The sequence below is a fragment of the Protomyctophum parallelum genome (genome assembly GCF_964188405.1).
Source record: "Protomyctophum parallelum genome assembly, chromosome: 13".
In the NCBI taxonomy this organism is placed as follows: Eukaryota; Metazoa; Chordata; class Actinopteri; order Myctophiformes; family Myctophidae; genus Protomyctophum; species Protomyctophum parallelum.
The window spans coordinates 9352606-9374528 of NC_139708.1; the positions used below are offsets into that span (position 1 = coordinate 9352606).

The 21923-nt window shown below is 41.5% G+C and overlaps 2 protein-coding genes across 2 annotated transcripts; both read right to left on the reverse strand.

Annotated features, from left to right (window-relative positions):
* Positions 1–8: 8 nt before the first annotated feature.
* On the reverse strand, positions 9–11367 carry cUnh16orf89 (chromosome Un C16orf89 homolog). The gene is made up of 8 exons (XM_083780003.1): positions 11068–11367; positions 9205–9357; positions 8004–8154; positions 7738–7855; positions 6815–6977; positions 2897–3001; positions 2455–2544; positions 9–2067 (listed from the first exon to the last, which is right to left on the reverse strand). Exons 1-8 carry the CDS (start codon positions 11234–11236, stop codon positions 1964–1966), a joined length of 1053 nt encoding a protein of 350 aa, XP_083636129.1. The 5' UTR covers positions 11237–11367; the 3' UTR covers positions 9–1963.
* Positions 11368–17011: 5644 nt separating this feature from the next.
* On the reverse strand, positions 17012–21466 carry LOC310868447 (uncharacterized protein). The gene is made up of 2 exons (XM_083778900.1): positions 21194–21466; positions 17012–19390 (listed from the first exon to the last, which is right to left on the reverse strand). Exons 1-2 carry the CDS (start codon positions 21387–21389, stop codon positions 17445–17447), a joined length of 2142 nt encoding a protein of 713 aa, XP_083635026.1. The 5' UTR covers positions 21390–21466; the 3' UTR covers positions 17012–17444.
* Between the last annotated feature and the right edge of the window lie 457 nt (positions 21467–21923).

Sequence of the window (21923 nt, forward strand, 5' to 3'; positions counted from 1 at the left end):
GTTCTTACTTGTCTTTTGTCTATTTTATTGACATAATTTATTTTTCTACAAAATAAAATAATAAAACAACATACAATAATACATAATAGAGTTTGAGTCGTGTGTACATCTTCAACCCATGGCTTTGATTTGTCATGCAAATATTGCTTGTTCAGTACAGGGCGTGTAAAGGATGGGAACAGACTATGACTTAGCAGAATGCAAAACAAAAACACTTCGTATTTATAACCATTAAGGCACAAAAATGAAGCCTGAAAGAACTATGTGGGGCTGTAACTATTGATTCTTTTTTATACACACAGTATAATACTATATGTATTATATTAAAAAAAAAACATTATGGTAAAATATTATGTCCAAACAGTCCAATCTGTATGGTAGCATTGGTAGGGCATGTTATTTCTGCCTTTACTGGCTAGTACAGTGAAGAGTAACAGTATGCAAATCACGACCGTCCGACAGGAGTTTTCATGTAATGCACGGAAGACTGGTATTATCACCTGGGTTACTCAGTTGTGTAACTTTCCTGACCTTAAGGTGTGTGTGTTCAACAACACAGCCTTGCAAAATAACACTGACAGCTATGAGTTGACGAAAGCTTGCCATCCTTAGCAATGGTTGCTTAACTATTTGGATTGGCATTGGACAGTCGCTTTTTGGGGTGGAGTTTAGCGAAGGGCTAATTGGGGTGGTTGTACTTTGTCTCACTGCTCTTCTATTGAGATCAGGTCAAAGGTCATGTCTCACCTAGACACAAATTTCTACCGGATAGTCGAGATTAAATGTATGTATCCCCTGACCAAGCAGGCATGTTCTATTAGCTCAATGGTTAACGTCAGCAATAGCGCAGGAAACCATGTTCAAATCCAGGGTAGAAGAGGAAAGTTACTGTAGTGCAGCTTTAAGCCCTGTTTTGTGCACGAAAACAGTTAATCTACATTCTACAGGCTCACAATGAGCCTGTAGAATGCACCTCTATGAATTCCACACGTTCACAGTTCTGTTTTGATAACCTTCTTTCAGCACTGTTGAACTTGTTTCCAAGATAATGCCCCTGATAACGTTCAAGGGTTGGATTCAGTTGGAAAGCAAATACACATTCCTATTTCAACTGATGTTTGGGATCCTGAAAAAAGTTTTGCATACTCCATTAAAGTAAAATAAAGTACAGCACTTAATTACTGCTACTAATGTAATGTACTACTCAGTATGCTATTTTCAGTGTACTATTTAGTATCTATTAAGCAGTAGGGTTTCACTTCAGACATACAAAATAGTATGTTAGTATACCCGAAATCACATACTAACCTACTATTATCAAAGTAAAACCCTTGGACTGGACCACTTTGTCCGAAATCACATACTAACATACTATCAAGGACCTTGAGGATGTTCCAGGTGGTCGCCAGCTAAATGATGGAGCTGATAACCAAATGGACCCTTATTAGATCTTTAACTCTTTAGAGCATAAAATTAAACCAAATGGACCCTCACAAGAGTTCAATCTTTGTTAAACACCCGCATTACTTAATTTACAAGAAGTCCATTACAGAATGAATAAGAATTGTTATTTTGATCAACGTTGGCCTGTTATCTCTCCTATGGCCTGTACGTCTGCGGTCTGAGAGGCTAAATCTCATCGAATGGTGGTCCGTGGCTCAAATGCTGAATAAATAATGGAGCTTGATATGAAAATGGTTGAAAACCACTGGTGTAAAAGGTGGTGGAGTACATGACCGTTAGTGTCATAATGATCGTGTGTCACTTGCCAAATCAACCACAGCAACTCAAATGTGAGAAAATGTGTGATTTGTCTTTGGGGCCAACTCTTTGTGTACCTACAGTAGCACGACACAATTCAGCATTGTCAAGTGTCCAACATGTTATTAATCACTGTGCTCATGAAGTCACTTTTTGTGTTGGAATTATCACTGGTACAGTCGCATAAACAACAAGCAAACATTCAGGAGAGAGGTCTCTTGGTGATGTCCTGTTCTGTTAGGTAGTAGTTGAGGTAGCCTCCCAATGCACTCACCGCCACACCGGTCATGTGGCTGGAGCAGCCATCTGGAAGAAGACGACAGAGGTTATTATGATTGAAGGGAAACCTTGGTAAAATTTAACGTGAATCCTATAATTTTCTGGACATAAATATTCTGTGACTACTTTAAAGGTAATTAAAAACGAAACATTGCTGTCGGGGTGAATTACTTACGTATGTATTTACTCTGACAGTAAATGCATTAAGAAAGATCCATGTTACATACAGTACTAGCGGAGTTCCCCTAAAGCTAAAGTTAGACACAATGTCAAGTGTAGGGCAGGGGTTTCAATCATGCATCACAAAATACTAAATGGTGGTTTCACTTTTTAGCCAAAGTGCTTCACAATGTGAATTGGGTGCTGTTGTTATTACCGTAATATTATTATTAACGTGTATCCACACACACACACCTCGTAGAGTCTTCTCCTTCCTCTTCACTCTCCGGTGGGGTTGCAGTTGTTCAAGCAGCTCATCTCCAATGATCTGAGAGATGACTCTCTCTGTAGGGAGACCAGCAGGACAATACACTACTACTGCATACTCAACATGTACACAAGCACTGTTTCACAAGTTGTGTCTTCCATTTTGCTGCTTACTATGCTGCATCCTTTGGTGCTTCCCTATCTTCTATGGTGCTTCCGATGGTGCTTACACTATACGTTACATAGTCTTTCGTAGGCAGACAACTATTCCACAATGTCCGAATGCTAAAGAGTCTGAAACTACACCTACTGAAATCTGAGTAAGGAAGCTGGCATTTCCGTTCACAAAAATATATTTTAAAATATCTTAAAATGGAGTCCATCTATATGTCACACAATACGTCGCTAAACCCTGTATTACAACACTCACCATCTCTCCCAAAACATCCAACCTCCTGGTCCTGTGACCGCAGAATGTGCTGCAGCCAATCGGATCTGTAGAAGTCAGAGAAGCCGGCCAATCCACATAGAAGTACTGTTAACACAGAGGGGACAGGCCTTTAATTAAGTCAATCATATTGTTTTCCAGTGGAGATGGTCAATATGGACACAATCAAATATTTTGGATCAATTACCTCGATATTGATATTGCGACGACTACTGGTGCTTTCACAATTTATTTTATAACTATCCATCAGTAACCATGTAGTGACGTGTAGCGAGGCAATCAGAGATCTCTTCCTACTGATACGTCTGGTAGGTATAACCCATTCTGACCGGGCACCCATTTTGGTGTCGGCATCATGTCGTGCTTTAGCTATTTAAAAATAGCAGATCTACAAGCTCATATCGCGCCACCGAGTGGCGCGATACGAGCTTGTAGGTCTGCTATTTTTGAAAAATCGAAGAGCGACTGACATTTTTAGAATCTGATCTCAGGTCAGAATGGGTTCATCAGACCAGTGTGTGTCCGGCGGAAACCTCGTATGAATCTGATCTCAGGTCAGAATGGGTATAAAGGCCAGTGTTGTGCATGAACACTCATTCACTGTCACACGTTTGCAAATCGTTGCTGTCGGGCAGAAACCTCTTCAATTTCCAACTTTTTGTGTTATTTCGTAAATGAATACCCTAGGCCTAGTTTATCATGCATGCACACATACAGTACATACTCATTACACAAAAAGCAATCAATACTTTTTTTAATTTGAATCCTTTAAAGTAACAGTTTTAGACATATGAGGTATCCACCTGACAGCGACAATATTCTGTAAGTACGCAAGTGTCATTAACCCCCGGTTAATTTATCACTACCAAGAATGCAAAGAACAGCCTTGCGTCCTTGGGAAGTAATATAATCATCGTGACCAGATATTGCCTCTTTCTAGTTTGAGACAGACTTGTCCTTGAGGTCACGTGATCACACGCTGTCTGTGCTCTAATCAGCTGGGTTTCTTTCAGTCAAAACAGAGAGATCTGGAAACCTTGAATGTCTAAAGCCGTTCATTTTTCATCAACATTCTTTAAAAGTGAAAATAGCCGATCTACAAGCATGTTGCGAGCTTGTAGATTGGCTATCTTCACTATTTGTATGTGACACACTTGTTTGATGAAGTAGGGCATTAATTTAAGATAACAATTAAAGTTGAAATATGGATGTAAAGTTGCCCGAGGGCCAAGGCTCCAAAAACAATCAGCGATGCTTTTTGTGGATTTTATTTCTCCCAACTCCTGCTCCAGTGCAGATATTCACAGTGAAAATATATCAAACAGCAAAAAGAATACTGGCCAAAAATCCAAAATAAAGAACTCAAAAATAATATATGTCAAACTCAAGGCCCGGGGGCCAAATCAGGCCTGTGAATGAATTATTTGACTGATATTTAATTAGTATTATAACTGGCCCTCTGGTATATTGCACGGACCACCATAATACTACAAGTCCAAGTTCTATTTTTGACTAAACGTCATTTGGGTTTGCATTCATTTCCAAAGATAATAGAAATACTTTGCTCATCAACATTGTGGAACACCCCTACTCCTCAACAGTACTTGGCACCTTCCCCCCCTTCTTAAGCTTTGGCACCTTCCCCCCCCCCCTTCCTAAGCTGAATGGCTGAGCCCTGCTCTGGTTCAGCAGTTCAGATTCAGACAGAAGAGTGCCAGCACTGGAGAGGCCTATCTATGCCCTCATAGTACGTCACATAACGCACTCTAATATATCTTCAAAAATAGCAGATCTACGCCCTCATAGCACGTCACATAACGCACTCTAATATATCTTCAAAAATAGCAGATCTACGCCCTCATAGCACGTCACATAACGCACTCTTATATATCTTAAAAATTGCAGATCTACGCCCTCATAGCACATCACATAACGCACTCTAATATATCAAAAATAGCAGATCTACGCCATCATAGCACGTCACATAACGCACTCTAATATATCTTCAAAAATAGCAGATCTACGCCCTCATAGCACGTCACATAACGCACTCTTATATATCTTAAAAATTGCAGATCTACGCCCTCATAGCACATCACATAACGCACTCTAATATATCAAAAATAGCAGATCTACGCCATCATAGCACGTCACATAACGCACTCTAATATATCTTCAAAAATAGCAGATCTACGCCCTCATAGCACGTCACATAACGCACTCTTATATATCTGCTATGTTTTGAAGTCCAAATAACCCCCCCTCTTTGAGAAGCACCACTCTAGAAACTAATAACCGGACAGAGAACCTGCCACATCAACTCAAAACTGGACCTAGCTGACAGAGAACCTGCCACATCAAGTCAAATTCAAGAAAGACAGAAGGGCTTTCACACACAACCCAGAGTTTATATAGTGTCTAGAGCTCGTTAACCAACCTAGTTCACCTGGTCCTCACAGGTGATGACACTCAGGGCAATTGTTCTCATCAATGCTTCAGGGAGAGGAGAGTGGAGAGGCAGAGATAGGCCAGTCAAAATCTAAGCTACAGTAAAAAGTGGTGTGAAACTAAAGAAATTGCAATAGTAATCGTTCAAGGTTTTTTTTATTATCATCCAAATCAAATTGTAAATTAAAGGTATATTCAGTGATTTCACTTAATTCAAATATCACTTATTCTTTTGTTTTGTTGTGATAATCCTCTCTACTATAGAGTGTGCTGACCATATAAGGAGTTCCTCCCTGTCCCCAGTTAACCCCTGGGGGTCAAAAAACCTTAGTTTTCGTTTTTGGCTCTCTATCCTGATTGGATGAAAGGCTTGGGTCCCACAGCCAAAAACGAAACCTAAGGCTTTTTGAGTGAAATCACTGAATATACCTTTAAATAATTAGTGGATCAGGGTAAATTCATAGGTAACATTTAAAGGCAAACCAGTGACAAAGAATGAGCTAACCACAAGTTACAATAAACTAAATGTTTTCCCTGCAAGTCTGTGTGTATCATTTCATTTGTACATCATTATGCAACCTGAATATGTTGTGAATAAATTGTGAATGCATTCATCAACAGTATTGACATTATATCATGATAGGACCTGTCTGCCCCACTACCCACAGTCTGTGTGGTGTGTGCGTGCGTGCAATGTCCTTAATCAGTGTGTGTGTGTGTGTGTGTGTGTGTGTGTGTGTGTGTGTGTGTGTGTGTGTGTGTGTGTGTGTGTGTATATAGGGCACAGGCTGCCCCGTGACAATGGAGATATGAGGTTTCTGCCCAACAAAGATGTGTTGACATATTTCCCAGCCCTGCCCTTGAGTGATGTAAGTGATGTGATGCTAAATGACCACAATATTATGGCCTAAGATTAAGGGGAGGAGACCTCTTTCCTGCTGTTGTTTTCCTCTCCTCTAATACCTCCTGCGTTCCCTCAGTGCATGTCTCCCATCCCCACTCCTCCTCGCCCGGCCTCCCCTCCCTCCTACCGGTGTATATTGCCACACTTCTCTCGCTCCTCACATCTCTCCCCCGTCCTCTCTGCCAGGATGTGGAAGGAGAAGGATGAAAAAGCAATAACTAGCAACCGAGCCTGATCTCACCCAAACACTGTGAAATAGCATGGATTGGCAATTCCGTACATACATGCCTAGAAAACCCCAAAATCCGTACATATTGCACTACTACAGTTTTGACCACGACGGAGGCTTTCACTAGTATTGTGTGTACGGAATTGCCAATCCGTGCTATTTCACCGTGTTTGGGTGCGTTTGGGTTTGACATTAATTACAATTCTGTGCTAATGGGTGCCAACCCTGCCAACTCTGACAGGGCTGAGTCGGCTCTACCAAACTTCACAACGTTCGACACAGCAAATTGCTCGTTTTAGCTCGAAAATATACCACTGACTGTTTTCAGCAAAGATGTCCTGCGTCTGTCCTGTGAAGCCGTTGCTGAATGCCTCCTGGTTGCTCTTCATCATGTTGGAACAGAAGATCTTCTGGTAGCTTCTCTCCGTCAGGTTGGACCGCGACGCTCTCATGTCCCCCTTCAGCATGTTGGAACAGCCCTTCTGCAAACACCGTGAACATGAACCCATGAACATTGGAAACATCAAGAGCTTTTCATGACCAAACCATCCAGATGGTCCTACATGTCGACCTCAATGGGATTCCAGGACTGTTCATATTGATTGATTACAGTCTGCAAAATTAAAGTAAAGTTTTTGTCACACTGCAATTCAGTCATGAAACCAACGACTATATTTGATAGCGAACTGATTTTGAAGTAGCCCAGTTTTTGACATTAGCATAACCACTTAAAGGGGCATGAAACACTAGGCTGTCTTTGTAAGTTTGTTTTCCAGTTCAGGTCAAAACAACAACAACAACAACAACAACAACAACAGACTAAAAGCTACTGTAGAAAGCAACACAGCTTCAGCTACTCAGATTAGTGTGAGTGTACTGTAGGTGTTGCCAGAGTCATGGAATGCTTACATATTAACCTTGTATAAACCCTTATGGGTTTCCTTTCTCACTAACACAACAAGTATTACTTTTATTAGCTGCAGCTGTGCTTAAAATATGGTGTACTTTAAAATGCAGCTAGCCTGCCATGGTTTTACCACGCTGTAATCTTTAAAACAAACTTACAAAATTGGCTCACAATGCACACAACACAAAACACATTGCATTGCAGCTTGGAGATTGGCTATAGAAACATTTTGAAAAAGAAGAAATGTGGGAAAAGACAAGTTTAATAACATACCACCCAAAATAGTGCAACAGTTACTTAGTGCATCGCTAGATGATTTCCATTGTGTGTCTCACCATGGTCCCGATCATAAAGTAAAGGAGCTGGTGAGACAGGGAGTAATGTGGACACCCGAAACGAGTCATGGTGTCCCTGCACGCCTTGGTCACAATGCAGGGTGTCCCGTTGTTCTTCCTACGCACACACACACACACACACACACACACACACACACACACACACACACACACAATGGAAATAAAGTATTTATAGATATGCATACATATAATAATAATAATAATAAGACAAATCTCAAAGTGCAAGACACTGTTCCTCTCCCTACCAGGTGCCCAGTAGCAGGGTCATGCACTTGTCACTGAGCTGCTCATCATAACACTCCATGGAGCTGGTGGAGGAGTACACCAGACTGGGGTCTGTGGAGCTCCACTGCTGAGGCACCAGCCAGAACATCCACGTCAACAAGGGCTCAAACTCTGCACGCATGGATGGATGGATGGTACATACAGAGGATGGAAGGAAGGAAGCAATGTTAAGGGCAGTCCATACTATCTACGACCATCGAACTTTTCGTCGGAAAGCTCCGGTACAACTACAACATGACATCACTCGCAACTTCTGAAACGCATTCCTCCAAATTTTTGTTCTGAAAGCTGCACTCCCATATGATGTGACTCTCCGAACTCCGAAGTCTGATCTTTCCGACGAAAAGTTTGGTGGTCGGAGAGAGTATGGACTGCCCTTTAGACAACCTTGACTGCTCAGTTGAAATCAGAACACGCTCACTGAAATTCCATTCATGAATTTGTGATGATGCTTATTTCATTCATAAGTTAAAGGTATATTCAGTGATTTCACTCAAAAAACCTTAGGTTTCGTTTTTGGCTGGGACCTAAGCCTTTCATCCAATCAGGATAGAGAGCCAAAAACGAAACCTAAGGTTTTTTGACCCCCAGGGGTTAACTGGGGACAGGGAGGAACTCCTTATATGGTCAGCACACTCTATATTAGAGAGGATTATCACAACAAAACAAAAAAATAAGTGATATTTGAATTAAGTGAAATCACTGAATATACCTTTAACCCATTCTGACCTGAGATCAGATTCTAAAAATGTCTTCTACATCCTGAAGGTTTTCTGAAAAAGCTATGTTTCTATGTCAGTCGTTCTTCGATTTTTCAAAAATAGCAGACCTACAAGCTCGTAGCGCGCCACTCGGTGGCGCGCTATGAGCTTGTAGATCTGCTATTTTTCAATAGCTTAAAGCATAACATGATGCCAACACCAAAATGGGTGCCCGGTCAGAATGGGTTAAGCAATACATAATTCTGGCAGTCATCAGCATCACCATCTGCTATCTTTGAATAGCCAACGTATAAATGGATACAGTGATGCCGATAGGGGGGTCCACGGGCCAAATAATAGGCCTACATATAAATGTGGGCGTCCTTGACACAAGAAGGTTGGAAAAGCAGTATGAGCAGTGCTTTGGCCAGTGCTTTGGCCCCCTATATAGGTCATTCACCTCTGTAGTACTTGGGGTCGCTCTCCTCCAGGGCGGCCATGGCCTTGTGCAGGCTGTGGTCCAGCCGCTTGGTGAGGCCCACCGTGGCGGTTCGCTGGGCCCAGCTGACCAGGTCCGTGTGGGGCCATGTCCTCACCGCCTCCTTCAGCTCAGCTGCATCATTGGTGGCCAGTGGTGGGGAAAGTACTCAGTCACAATACTGTGAAATAACCTTGTTGTGACATTCTTCTCTATTCATGTATTGTTTATGTCTAGTCCCTTTGTGCATTAATGTGGGGGTGCATTGCATGGGAAATGGTGCAGTATGGTAGGAATAATACATAATGGCACTGCACATAAATTATATTATAATTTTATTGTATGAATGTATGTAAACAATTAGCTAGTTTATCTAAACTTTAGATCATTAGGCAGCCATGAGTGTCTAAAGGGATTGATTGATTGATTGATTGATTGATATATTTATTGACAATGTTTACATGTACAGAAAAATGCACATAGTTATACATCACTATCAAAAGGATAAATGCAAGAAAGGCTTATTTCCATTGCAGTCCCTTAGTTAACAATGAAACACAACAATGATTGTGTATGAGTGTATGAGTGAGCGTGTCCATGTGAGTGTTTTAGGAATGTGTTATATAATAATAATTATTTATTTATTTTTGTGTGTGTTTTTCGTGTGAGTGCGTATATTCACACGAAAAACACACACACAAAAAGAAACAACATAACCATAATAGCCATGGGAACTACAATATTAAAGATGGAGTGCTGTGATTTCCCCCCCACCCTAAAACATGATCATCAGGTTATTATTATTATATAAGGAGCAAGATTTATTTATTTATTCTTTCTTCAAAAAAGTGTACAGTATTTGTAGAAAAAGTTGTTTTTATGTGGACACGCCCACGAGTTAAGTATGCCTGGTTTGCCTGGTGGGTGGTGGTGGGATACTGAAGCCACACGGTCCACAGCTGTTGTTGTATGATAAAGGGGGAGGGGGTTAGGGGAGGGGGATGATATTGTGATGTCACTATATCACAGTTTTTTTTTGTCAATTAAGGCTTCAGCCTCCAGGAAGAAACCCTAAATACAAAGGGAAGACATCATTGCACATAACAACCACATCCAAGAGGTCTAATAAGTATAGCCTACCTCATAAACACATGAAAAACTGGAAAAAATACACAAATCAACAGCACTCCATCTTTATAATAAAATGACTGCAAAGTTTGGTTATGCATTCACTTTTATATAAACAAAGACAGTTAAATATGCAGGGAGCCAGGGACAGTAGGTCTATTGATTATCATGTGCTCCAAATTGAGTTTAGATGCAGCCAGTCTAAATAGTAGGCTATTTAGAGCTATGCCTATTTATATGGCTACGCCTAAATTGTAATTTAGTTTAGGTTTATATATGGGATTTTACCGTTCTTATTTCAAAGTTTAAAAAAAAATCTATGATCTTCTATAGGTTATAAATTCAAAGCGGGTCAGGGACAAAATGTATTCTTTCTAATTAGAGACGACACCAAATGATAAAACTGCTAAGCCTAATAACCGTATAACGTTAATAAATCACAACAGATGGTTCTGAATAATAAATGGTGAGCTTGCTCTAACGGGACAGGACGCCGCATCCTATGGTGCAGAACAGAACAGAAGTGAGACAGCAAAAAATGAGGAGAAAAAAACCCCCGAATAGGCTAAGTTTGTGCTTGAAATGTACTGTAATTCTGCAAACTGTTAATAAATATTTCAATCAATCAATCAAGAAACGTGGACTTGCATTTGTGATAGCTGCTGTAAATGCATTAGGCTATATTATATAAATGGTGCACTGTGCACATCATCCTACCCTGCAGAATGAAGAATCCAACCACCCCGTCCAGGTTGATGTTTTCATGCTCGCTCTCCAGGAAAGAGGCGCTTTTGGAAAGGCTGTTGAGGATGTCATCAATGACCTCTTCTTGCGACGCGGTGACCGACGCCAGAGCGAGGATTAAAGCCAAGTACAACCTGATCATGTTCACTTTCTTCTCGTGTGTTTTCCCATCAACTGATAATAATAATAATAATGAGAGACAGTGTGCGGGGTTTTTTAAGCCGCTTCTCCGAGAGGAAAGCAGCGTGCACAGAATGGAGGCGCAGGGAGAAAAGTGAGGAGGCTAAAGAATGTGTGGGATGGGATGCTTGTTCTGTGGAGGACTAGGACAGCGGTCACGTGGGTTAGTCCAGTGGCGTTTACTTAATCCTTGTTCAGTAACAGTAACATGAGTCAGTCTCTTCACTTCAGCTCTTCAATAAACATTAAAATACATATGTTCAGGTGGGTTGAAAAATTGCAGCCAATCAGGAGTGATTACCCATTTATCAGCTTCATTTTCCAGTTTCAATCAAGTATAAGCCTGGGACCGAGGCTAAGTTTCAATGCATCCTGACTGAGTTATCTATCCTGATTGGATACAATTTGTATCCCAATCTATAAATGCATTTTCTGTTTAATGGAGAGACAGGGAGACTTTGACTGTCTTCAAACGCTGACTGCTATCAGAAGAGCGATGTGTAACACTTATTTTAGCCCAACATATTAAAAGTAGCAAAATAATCATGTATTAAAAATGTAGCCTACTTGCAATGCATTGTGAGTTTATAGATATTATTATTATTTACGCCTACAGTCTGCCTAAGTATATATAAAGGGGTCAATGTTGTGAGTGTGGTACATATGACGACCCAAAATGCACTGCACAGCAAGGCGAGACAAAGGAGCTGATTTGAACCCGGGCGGATTTTATTCACAAACACGGCCTTGAGGGTAACTTAACTACGTAGGCCGTTGAGTACAGCTTGAGTCCCAGATGCACTGTAAAGGAGGGAGAAGACAGTGCAGTGACAGGTTCACGCAGGAGAGAATAAATAAGCATATGCAAAGGTCATATAAAAGTCACATGGATCAGATTTTTTCCAATGTGACTTGAGCCACATTCAGAGTGGTTTCAAATCTGATTTGAGGAGATCTGTCTGTCTGAATGCAACAACCTGATCTAAATCAGATGCCATTATGTGACTTATAAAAATAAAAAAATCCAATCTGGATGTGGCATAGATCTGATTCAGGCTAGATTTGGCTGCTAGTCTGAACACACAGATCGGATGTGGTCACTTGCAAACAGCAGTGTGAACGGTCGGGCCAAAAGATCGGATTTGAGAAGAAAATCAGATTTGAATCGGATTTGAGTTGATGTGACTGCAGTCTTTCAATGGGGTTTTATAGCCTCTGGAGCTGATTGCAGATGCTGCTCAGGTGAGGAGATTGGAGCTGGGAAACACCTGTGCTGAGGCGTGCTGTGGAGTGCTCTGGAACCCTCTGGTGGCGCTGATGGGCACAGAACACTCACAGCATAATGTGTCGACGGGGTGTGAGACGTAACACTCAAGTGGTTTTGTAGGTCTATTAGGATAATACAAATCTGTAAAAAGCCAGGCCAGTAAAAGTAGAAAACAAAAGTCAAAATAATTGCGATTGCTATTTATCTTTCATGTATTTTCAATGCATTTTGGACCATGTAGTTTCAACTTTAAACATAGGCTATTTTTTATTACATTTGATGAATTTGATTGTGGGGTCCGTGGCCTAATGCATACCAAACTGGGGGTCCTTGAAATGATCAAAGTTTGAGAACCACCACTTTGTATCTGTCCTGTGTCAGAATCTGTCCTGTGTCAGAATCAGTGTCATCATGTGCATGTGGACCCCCATCTGAAAAGGTTTTGTGCAGGGATCGCCAGAAGAGAAGATTTATGTTAAAGAATTCAAGATTATTCAAACTTTTCCAAACCTTTGATATTTTTGTCCAAATCTTTCAAAGATAGCAGTAGAAGCTCACAGCTGTATTAACTATTTTTGCTGGAGACCCCCTGGACCCCTGGGGGTCACCAGACCAGACTCCACTTTGAGATGTATGGGACATTGGAGCATGGAGTTATGACTGGCATGTCATGCTGGCAGCATCAATGCAGTCTGTTTTGTAAAATCACAATCTGTTTATTGGCCAAGCAGGTTATGTTCACATGAAAGGAATTAATGAATTATTTTTACTCTCAGACACAGAAATATATAGGGTCACACACAGATAGCACAGACCAGTTTGAAATGTGTCAATAATATTGCATTGACTACACAGATATTGTTAGATATTGTACATATAGACACTCTTGGCAGGCAACAAGCAATGTGTGCAGCGCTGGACACAGTCAAATCCCCTGAGTGTACTAAAACACTCCCAGAGTTCAATTAAAACTCTTTTACAGTAGTACATAATGGTAAGAATTTATTCTTCTTCCTGCTCCTTTTCGTCATGGGTGTATCAGATAGGTATGAAAAACAAATGAATTATGTAAGACAAATGAATTGTTATCTATTATGATTTGTACTGTATTGTGATACTCCATGTGCGAAATAAAATGAAATGAAACTAGAAAAAGTGCCCTTCTGGGCACAGGTCTCCACCAGGTTATCCACAGATCCGTGCAGTTAGAGGTAAAAACACTTTTCGGCCAGTTATAGCGCCACCTTGAGGCTGAGTTGAAATTGTTCATGTGGCATTTTGTCCTCGGCCTAGTGGGAATGTGGGTGCACAATTTCACGGAAATCACGCGATGTGTTCATGATTTGCAGCATTTTGTTTGAAACTGAGCACTCCTGTGAACTTTGGAAGCCAATCTTAACCAATCAGGATGGAGTGTGAGAAATATGAAAGACCGGTTTGGTTGAATGGCTCTAGAGAGACTGTGTACCAATTTGCGTGATGTTTGGACAAAATCTGTAGGTGTGCTGTGCAAAAACCTGTTTTGCACAAAGCGGCCTCCTGGTGGCGCTATAACAGGCCGTTCTGGAAAGTTTGGGGCAGAGGTTCATGGTTGGCATCCAGGGAGTGTGTGTGCAAAATTTGGCATCGACCGGGTTAACGGTGGCTGAGATTAGCTGGTCACGGACGGACGGACACACGGACACACGGACGGACGGACGGAGTGCAAAACATACTCTCCCCATGCCTTCGGCTGGTGGAGACAATGAAATGGTGACAGGCATTGACATCGGAAAAACTATAAGAGCTTGAACAAAAAACTAATTTCACACACTGTTTTACACTTGTAAACCTGCTGATGACAACAAAGTTGATTCAGATTATTGAACGTTCACACTGCAGTGTTAAGAAATCATCACCAGAGGGCCTCATTCACAAATAGTGCTCAATCAAAATTTGATTTGGATTCAATAATGTGTTCTTAGTTGAATTAGATATGCTTACTCTACGAACAAATTTAGAACCTCAGTCATATGCAAAGATCATGAAGGCCCTATGGGTCTTAGAAATATCAATGTGTAATTTTGCCTAATTCCTACTAGAAATGGTTAAATATTAAATATTTAAAATGTTTAATATTTACTATAGTGAAATCCTGTGTTAATCTAACTAGATTTCTTTGTCAAATTAAATACTTAAACCCTATCAAAATTGTTGCATGACAAATAGTGTGAATAACCCATCAACAAGCAACACAACACATTGTGGACTTTGCTTATACATTGGATATTTTTGCCTCGTGACACTGTCGTATGTCGAAGTATATATATCACGCTTTAGGATATAGCAGAGTCCCTCAAATATAGGCAAAAAGGTGAGCTAAATTAACTGACCAAGATTTCCAGGGCCATCACTAACACACCACATCCCTGTAGTGAATAGAGGGATGTGGTGTGTTAGACTAGTAATGTAACAAGATAAAACATACCATGAAATATTATGGGCATATGCTGAATGATAATTAAAAATCACACCCGTGTGAAGTGAGGGGCACTCTTATCATTATACATCATCTCATGAACAACTGCATTTAAGTGATTGGTTAGCCGATTTGCTCGTCTACATATGACGTAAGTTTTCCCTTCATTGTCAATGGCATTTATTGTTTGTGTTGCCAGATATTTGAGGCACATATGTACTAATTTCTCCTTTCATTGTCAATGGCAAATATGAGACGTGAGGGGACAAAACTTGTCTATAGGAGGGGCTATAGCGCCCCTAAAAAAGGCATCCATAGATCAATATCAAATTGCATTGGTGCTGAATCAAGACATATCTACTCTAGTGAAGTCGAAACAGATATTCAACCACCAAATAGCTCCTTTTATTTTATTTTATATCTGCTAGAGTGATATTTTGAGGAACAAGGTAGGTCTATATGGGATATATGAATTATCCAAATTGTGGACGACAATTATGGAGCCAACATGTCTTTATTGATTCTTTTACCACTTTCAACCTGGCATCGCTAATTTGGGCATAAAATAAAATCTATATACTACAGTAGCATATATCTATTTATATACAAGCTCACAGTCAGCAATTTGTGTGTATACACACACACACATTATATATATATATATATATATATATATATATATATATATAAAATGCATGTACCTCCAAAAGTGTCTCCCCATCTGATAGCCATCATACAGTATATACAACCTATTTTAGAGGCACCTCTGTCTACTATGTTGACAGAAGGAAAATGTAAAACCATATGCAGTGAAGAAAATAATGAACACAACCTATAAAATATAGAACAGCAGTATTAATATTAGAGACATGACAATGGTTATTCATTCACAGGAATTGTCGAATATCAGAATGATTATGGCATTTCGGCCTCAAGGTGCCCAATGTGCAAATTTGCACTAAAAGTGGTTCTTTGGCTCATAACCACAGGGTGACCTACAGTATTTTGGTGGTATAGGACCTTTGTCAAACAGTGCTATATACAGTCAGGCAGGGCCAATAGAGGTGCCTAACTAAGCTAAAGAACAAGTAAAGATTTTGGTATCAACACATTTCGCTAGAGTGGGGAACCCCTTGGAATCCCCATCAAGGACCCCTGGGGATCCTCTGACACAACTTTGAGAACCACAGCACTAAAGAACTACTGAAGAACCAAACCTTTGTGTTTCTATTCCCACAGGTCTGAGAGTGGCAGTGGACATGTTGTTTTGCCGTGGAAAGTCGCACAGCCAAAATGACTACCTTGTTTCTGATAGCACAACGGTGTTCAGCAATTAAATTTTTTTAAACGTCCGGTGGTATTTTCAAAATCTGCTAGTCAACTTTTTTTTTAAACTAAACTTTTATCCCACGATTTTGTAACCCAGTTTTTCTTTTTCACCCAGTGCCAATTATCTAATGTAATCCTGGGTGCTACACTTCCTCTGCCAACCTGGGGGGGCAGCGGACTGACCTCATGCCTCCTTCTATGCATGAGGAGTCCAAGCTGCTTCTTTTCACCTGACAGAGGGGAATTTCCCCAGCCGGACATAGCGCGTGGAAGGGACACGTTATTCCGACCAGTTCCTTTCCCCTCCATCAGACGCCCCAGCTGGCCAGGGGGAGGTAGTTTTAGAGACCAGGATTACTGCATGTTTTTGTGAGGGTATCTACCCTAGGGGACACGGGGAGAACATGCAAACTCCACACATAAAGGCCCTATCGCCAACCCCCGCCTCGGGTATGGGCACTGATGACGCGGAGGAGGGAACACGCCGCCAGCGCCCACAGCGTCCCCAGCGGGAATCGAACCCAGGACCTTCTAGCTGTGAGGCGACAGCACTACCAACTGTGCCACCGTGCCCCTATCTGCTAGTCAACTTGAGCATATTTCGTGTGTGTGTGTGTGTGTGTGTGTGTGTGTGTGTGTGTGTGTGTGTGTGTGTGTGTGTGTGTGTGTGTGTGTGTGTGTGTGTGTGTGTGAGGGGGGCTGTAAAATTCAAAATCGACCAAATGTCACTGACATTGGAGGTGGAGACAGGGTTTCTGTTTTCTCTCCATTCCATGTATCTGTCTTTTAGCAGCATAGCCTATAATGAACAGATATTTAGATTTTGGGGAAAGGTTTTTCATTGGGCAAGGGAGATCTGATTCACTTTTCACACCAAGGAAACATTTGTCATGGCGCATTGAAGAATTCATTCTATTTTCACACTGGTTGGTGGTCGTCCTCGTCCACCTGTTGGTCACACGCACTTCTGGTATTTGTAATGTATTTTAAAGGGGGCCGTGTGGGTTGTCATCAGACTTGGCTCGGACCTGCTGACTTGCTGGTCGACCCCCAACCATCCCCACTCCCTAGGCCCCATTGAGACGTAGCACCCTTGCACTTTATGGACAAGGTGTCTCATTGGTGAGAGGTCTGCTCTCCGCTGCGCACATTTCCTAGTTTATTTGTGTGACTCTTCATGTGAATTCTTACATATGTTTTCCGGTGAAATCCTTTGCCACAGATCTCGCAGCGGTGCGGTTTCAGCCCAGTGTGAGTGCTGGTGTGGTGTTTGAGCGTTGTATGGTCACAGAAACACCTGCCGCATACGTTGCAGAGGTAGGGTTTCTCACCCGTATGGGTCCTCTTGTGTCTGATCATGTTGTGGCGAAAGTTGAATGATTTATCACAGTCACTGCAGCTGAATGGCTTCTCTCCCGTGTGGATCCTCTTGTGCATTTCTAGACTTGCGTTGCTCTCAAAACACTTGCCACAGATTTCGCACAAATTTCTGTTCTTGTGAGTTTTCAGATGAAGCTTCAAGCTTTCCGCTGAGTCAAATTGTGTCCCGCAGACCCCACAGAGGTCCTCAGTGTGTGTTTTGGAGTGATTCACGAGGGACACCATGGAGTGAAAATCCTTCCCACACACTTTACACACGTTCCGTACCCGTTGCTTACCATCCCCATCGTCAGCTGCAGAATTGTTTACAGAGCGTGCTTTGCCTTGTAAATGAGTCCTCATGTGTCGTTTTAATGTAGAGTAGTCATTGAAGCATTTGCTGCAGGTGGTGCAGGAGTATGGCTTCTCCCCAGTGTGGATCATGAGGTGTCTTGTCATATTCTGGCGACAATTGAAGGATTTACCACACATGCTGCAGCTGAACGGTTTCTCTCCAGTATGGATCCTCATGTGTATTTCTAGATTTCCATGGCCTTCGAAACACTTTCCACAGATTTCACACACTTTTCCATTCTCGTGAGTTTGCAGATGAAGCTTCAAACTTTCCTCCGAGTCACAGTGTGCACCGCAGACCCCACAGATGCCCTCAGTGTGTATTTTGGCGTGATTCACAAGGGGCATTATTTTGTGAAAATCTTTCCCGCACACTTTACATATAGCCCGCGACAGCTGCTTTTTGGATGTTTGCGCTTTGCTATCCTTAATGTTTGCATTGCCATCCCCGTCGTCAAGTGCAGGAGGGGTTACAGTGAGTGTTTTGTGTTGAAAATGAGTTTGCACGTGTCGTTTTAAGGTAGTGTAATCGCTGAAGCATTTGCTGCAGCTGATGCAAGTGTATGGCTTCTCCCCAGTGTGGACACGGAGGTGCCGCGTCATATTTTGGCGACAGTTGAAGGATTTACCACATTCATTGCAATTGAACGGCTTCTCTCCTGTGTGGATCCTCATGTGTGTCTCCAAAGCGCTAGAACCGACAAAGCATTTCCCACAACAATCACAAACCTCTGCTTTTGTGTTCACGTGAGTTTTCAGGTGAAGTTTAAAATCCTCCTCGCTATTAAAGTGCATCCCACACAGCCCGCAGTCATCTTTAGGGTGACTTTCCAGATGATTCACCAGTGAGGTTTTGGCATGAAAAGACTTCCCACACACTTTGCAAATGATGCCAGATCTTAGCTTTTTCTTTTTCTGTGGTGTCTTTGCAGTCAGCTTGCGATATTGTCTCTTTGTCTTCATCTCTACATCTCTGTCACTGTCTTCGTCTTGAGTAGTAGTATCGCTCAGCCTCCAATCCTCGTCGTCATCTCCATTTTTGGTCTCAGCCTCGGAGAATCTTGGAGATGGGACCTCTTCATCAGCCTCTATGATCATCTGCTCAGCTGAAGTGACAGGTAGAGGTTCTTCCTCTACTTTGTCTATTTCATGTTCATTTTCCTCACACTGAGGAGTGAATGTGTCATGGATGGTGTCGTCCTCTGGTCTTCTGTCCTTGCTGCTGCTCAAAGGTTCCTTATGGCTCCTCTCAGTCGGCAGTGACTCTGGATTCTTCTGCTTCGGACTGGAATTCCACTCCTGCTGCTGCTCAGCGAAGATTTCTTCCCAGAGCATGAGCTGTGGTTCGTCTGAGAAGCAGGAAAGGAGAAGGGAACAACATCCGTGTCAATCAATCTTTCTTGTAACATCACATTTACAAGTGGGCTAAAGTCATTTTGGCGCAATAATTTTTTATTAGAATATAAAATAGAAAAGAAGGTGAGTCAGAATACATAAAATATAGCTAATGTAAAATCACTTGGATCAAGTAGCAATATTAAAACAAAGTCGGCGCAATAATTTTTTATTAGAATATAAAATAGAAAAGAAGGTGAGTCAGAATACATAAAATATAGCTAATGTAAAATCACTTGGATCAAGTAGCAATATTAAAACAAAGTCGATTTTTAGCGACAGGCTGTGTGTGTGTGTGTGTGTGTGTGTGTGTGTGTGTGTGTGTGTGTGTGTGAGTGTGTGTGTGTTCCTATATGTTGAGGTTCTAAAAAGGTCTCTGTTGTTAGGATCGAGGTACGCATGCACTCACTCACCCACACACACACATACCTACACACAGAGCCACAACTTTTACCACTCATCAAAAACTCATAATGCTACATTAGAATAGCACATTGGTGGGGGGGGGGGGGGGGGGGGGGGGGCATAAAGAGTAAAAGCAGCCATATCTTCCCGGCACCCCAAGCTTCTATATTGAAAGAAATCCCGGCGCTGATTGTGTTAACCAGAATGGCTATTTTGGTCACTGTGTGTGTCACTGTTGTCTTATAGTGGTGGAAGAATTTGTTTTACTTTTTGTAAAGGTACCAACACCACAATGTAGACATACTCCATACTTTTAGTATGTAAAAGTATGGTATTCAGAATTTACTTTAGTAACTAAAGGTGTACAAAAGAATTGGCATCAAGTACTCATAAGTCATAATATGCAGAATGTCCAAAAAGTTCAAAATGTATACAACAATCTTTTGAGCTTGTAGATTGTAGAGATACTCCGATCAGTGATCGGCTGATATTCACTCCGATCAGTGTTCGGCAATTTACCCTATCTGGAATCTTTTACACCATTTAAGTGGTATAAATGTCAATCAGTCATATAGTATAATATAATTTGTAATCTTTGAAAAAACATTCTCCCCTTCCTCCCCACACACAGGAACAGTTTTGGCGTGTGTTTTGACATATAAAAGATTTGGAAATATTGAAATTTGCCAAGTTCGTTATCGGTATCGGCCTATCATGAGGAAAAGCAATCGGGATCGGTCCATCCCTACACAATTGTACTTAAGGTACTGTACTTGAGTAAATGGACTTTACACCACTGGTTGTCACTTCTGTCCTATCTGCAATGCAAAGTAATTCTGGACCCAAATGACAGACCTTATCAGAATAAATCACTAAATACTTTTCTTAGATTGGAGGTCAAATAAAATAAATAAAAATAGGCTGAGAGTTTTGGTTCATGATCAGGCATTTCCGTGTCAGGATAAAAATCCCTGGCCTCACAGGGGACTGCTGTAGAATAGATGATGAGGTTACATGATCGTTGACTTGTTAACTTAATACATCATTGTAGAACATTAGACACATAATGTTGTAATCGTCAATGTCACTGTCACATCATCCTGGCTGAATTCCAACAAACGTTTGATCTGAACAGGGCGTTTTACATTAGGCTGACTGTGTTGTGTTGGTTATATAGGCAGACACACGCACGCACGCACACACACACACACACACACACACACACACACACCTCCAGTGCGTTAACGAGTCTCAACGCACTGGACTATAGGGCTAACACACACGTGCCACCTATATGAGCACAGTGATTTTATGAGAACATCGATCAGATTATAACATTGTGTATCACATACCTCTTATTCTATTTAATCTGATATCAGGTTTTATAAGCGCATCGAGCAGCTTGCGTTGTCGACTGATCTCTCGTTTAGACTGCAACATTTCTTCCTCGTAGCCTGAGATCATCTTTTCAACAGCTTCCAAGATCTCATCAGCAGCCGCAGACAGAAACTGCTTCACAAGGACCCGAATACCTTTAGTTTTACTCATCGTGGTATCTAGTTAAACGGCTCTAATCACACTGACTGTTAAATAAAGCAACGATTCTCTGATTCTGTTCACAAACGCTTCTAGTGATGTAAAACTACACTGGGCGAGTCTCTGTTTATACTTCCGCTGTCCTGGCGTTGTACTTCCAGGTAAAGTATGTTGCGCAAAATACATTCAGTAGAAGCTCTTATTTGTAGCCGTAAAAAATAAAAGGAAAGCCCCAGGCGGTATAAATGTTGCCAGCTGCAGGAGTCAGAGCGCAGTACGGGTCGGTAACAACTAACAAGTTGATCTAAAATGCACGAGTGTAGACTAGGTGACAGACTATCATAATTCGCAAAACAAGTTTGTTCTGGACCTGAAGAAAAAAGAAAACGGGTTGGCAGAACAAGCACGTCGCCGTCATACATCGATTAGTAAATGGTTCAGCACCACCGCCAATGGACAGCGAAACACCGACCATGCGTGCTGCCTGTGATACACAATACCCCCAAGAGAGCAAATTAAGCCATTAAGACGAATTCTATAGCAATT

Bases quoted from the DNA above. Each gene is read 5' to 3' on its own strand.
- cUnh16orf89 (XM_083780003.1), bottom strand. From the start codon at position 11,236: ATGATCAGGTTGTACTTGGCTTTAATCCTCGCTCTGGCGTCGGTCACC. The intron at 3,002-6,814 runs GTCAGTGGTATA...CTGTGTTAACAG, and splicing joins GGACATCTTTGCTGAAAACA to TACTTCTATGTGGATTGGCC. The intron at 2,068-2,454 runs GTGTGTGTGTGT...GTCTTCTTCCAG, and splicing joins GAAGGAGAAGACTCTACGAG to ATGGCTGCTCCAGCCACATG.
- LOC310868447 (XM_083778900.1), bottom strand. From the start codon at position 21,389: ATGAGTAAAACTAAAGGTATTCGGGTCCTTGTGAAGCAGTTTCTGTCT. The intron at 19,391-21,193 runs GTATGTGATACA...CCTGCTTCTCAG, and splicing joins CAGATTAAATAGAATAAGAG to ACGAACCACAGCTCATGCTC.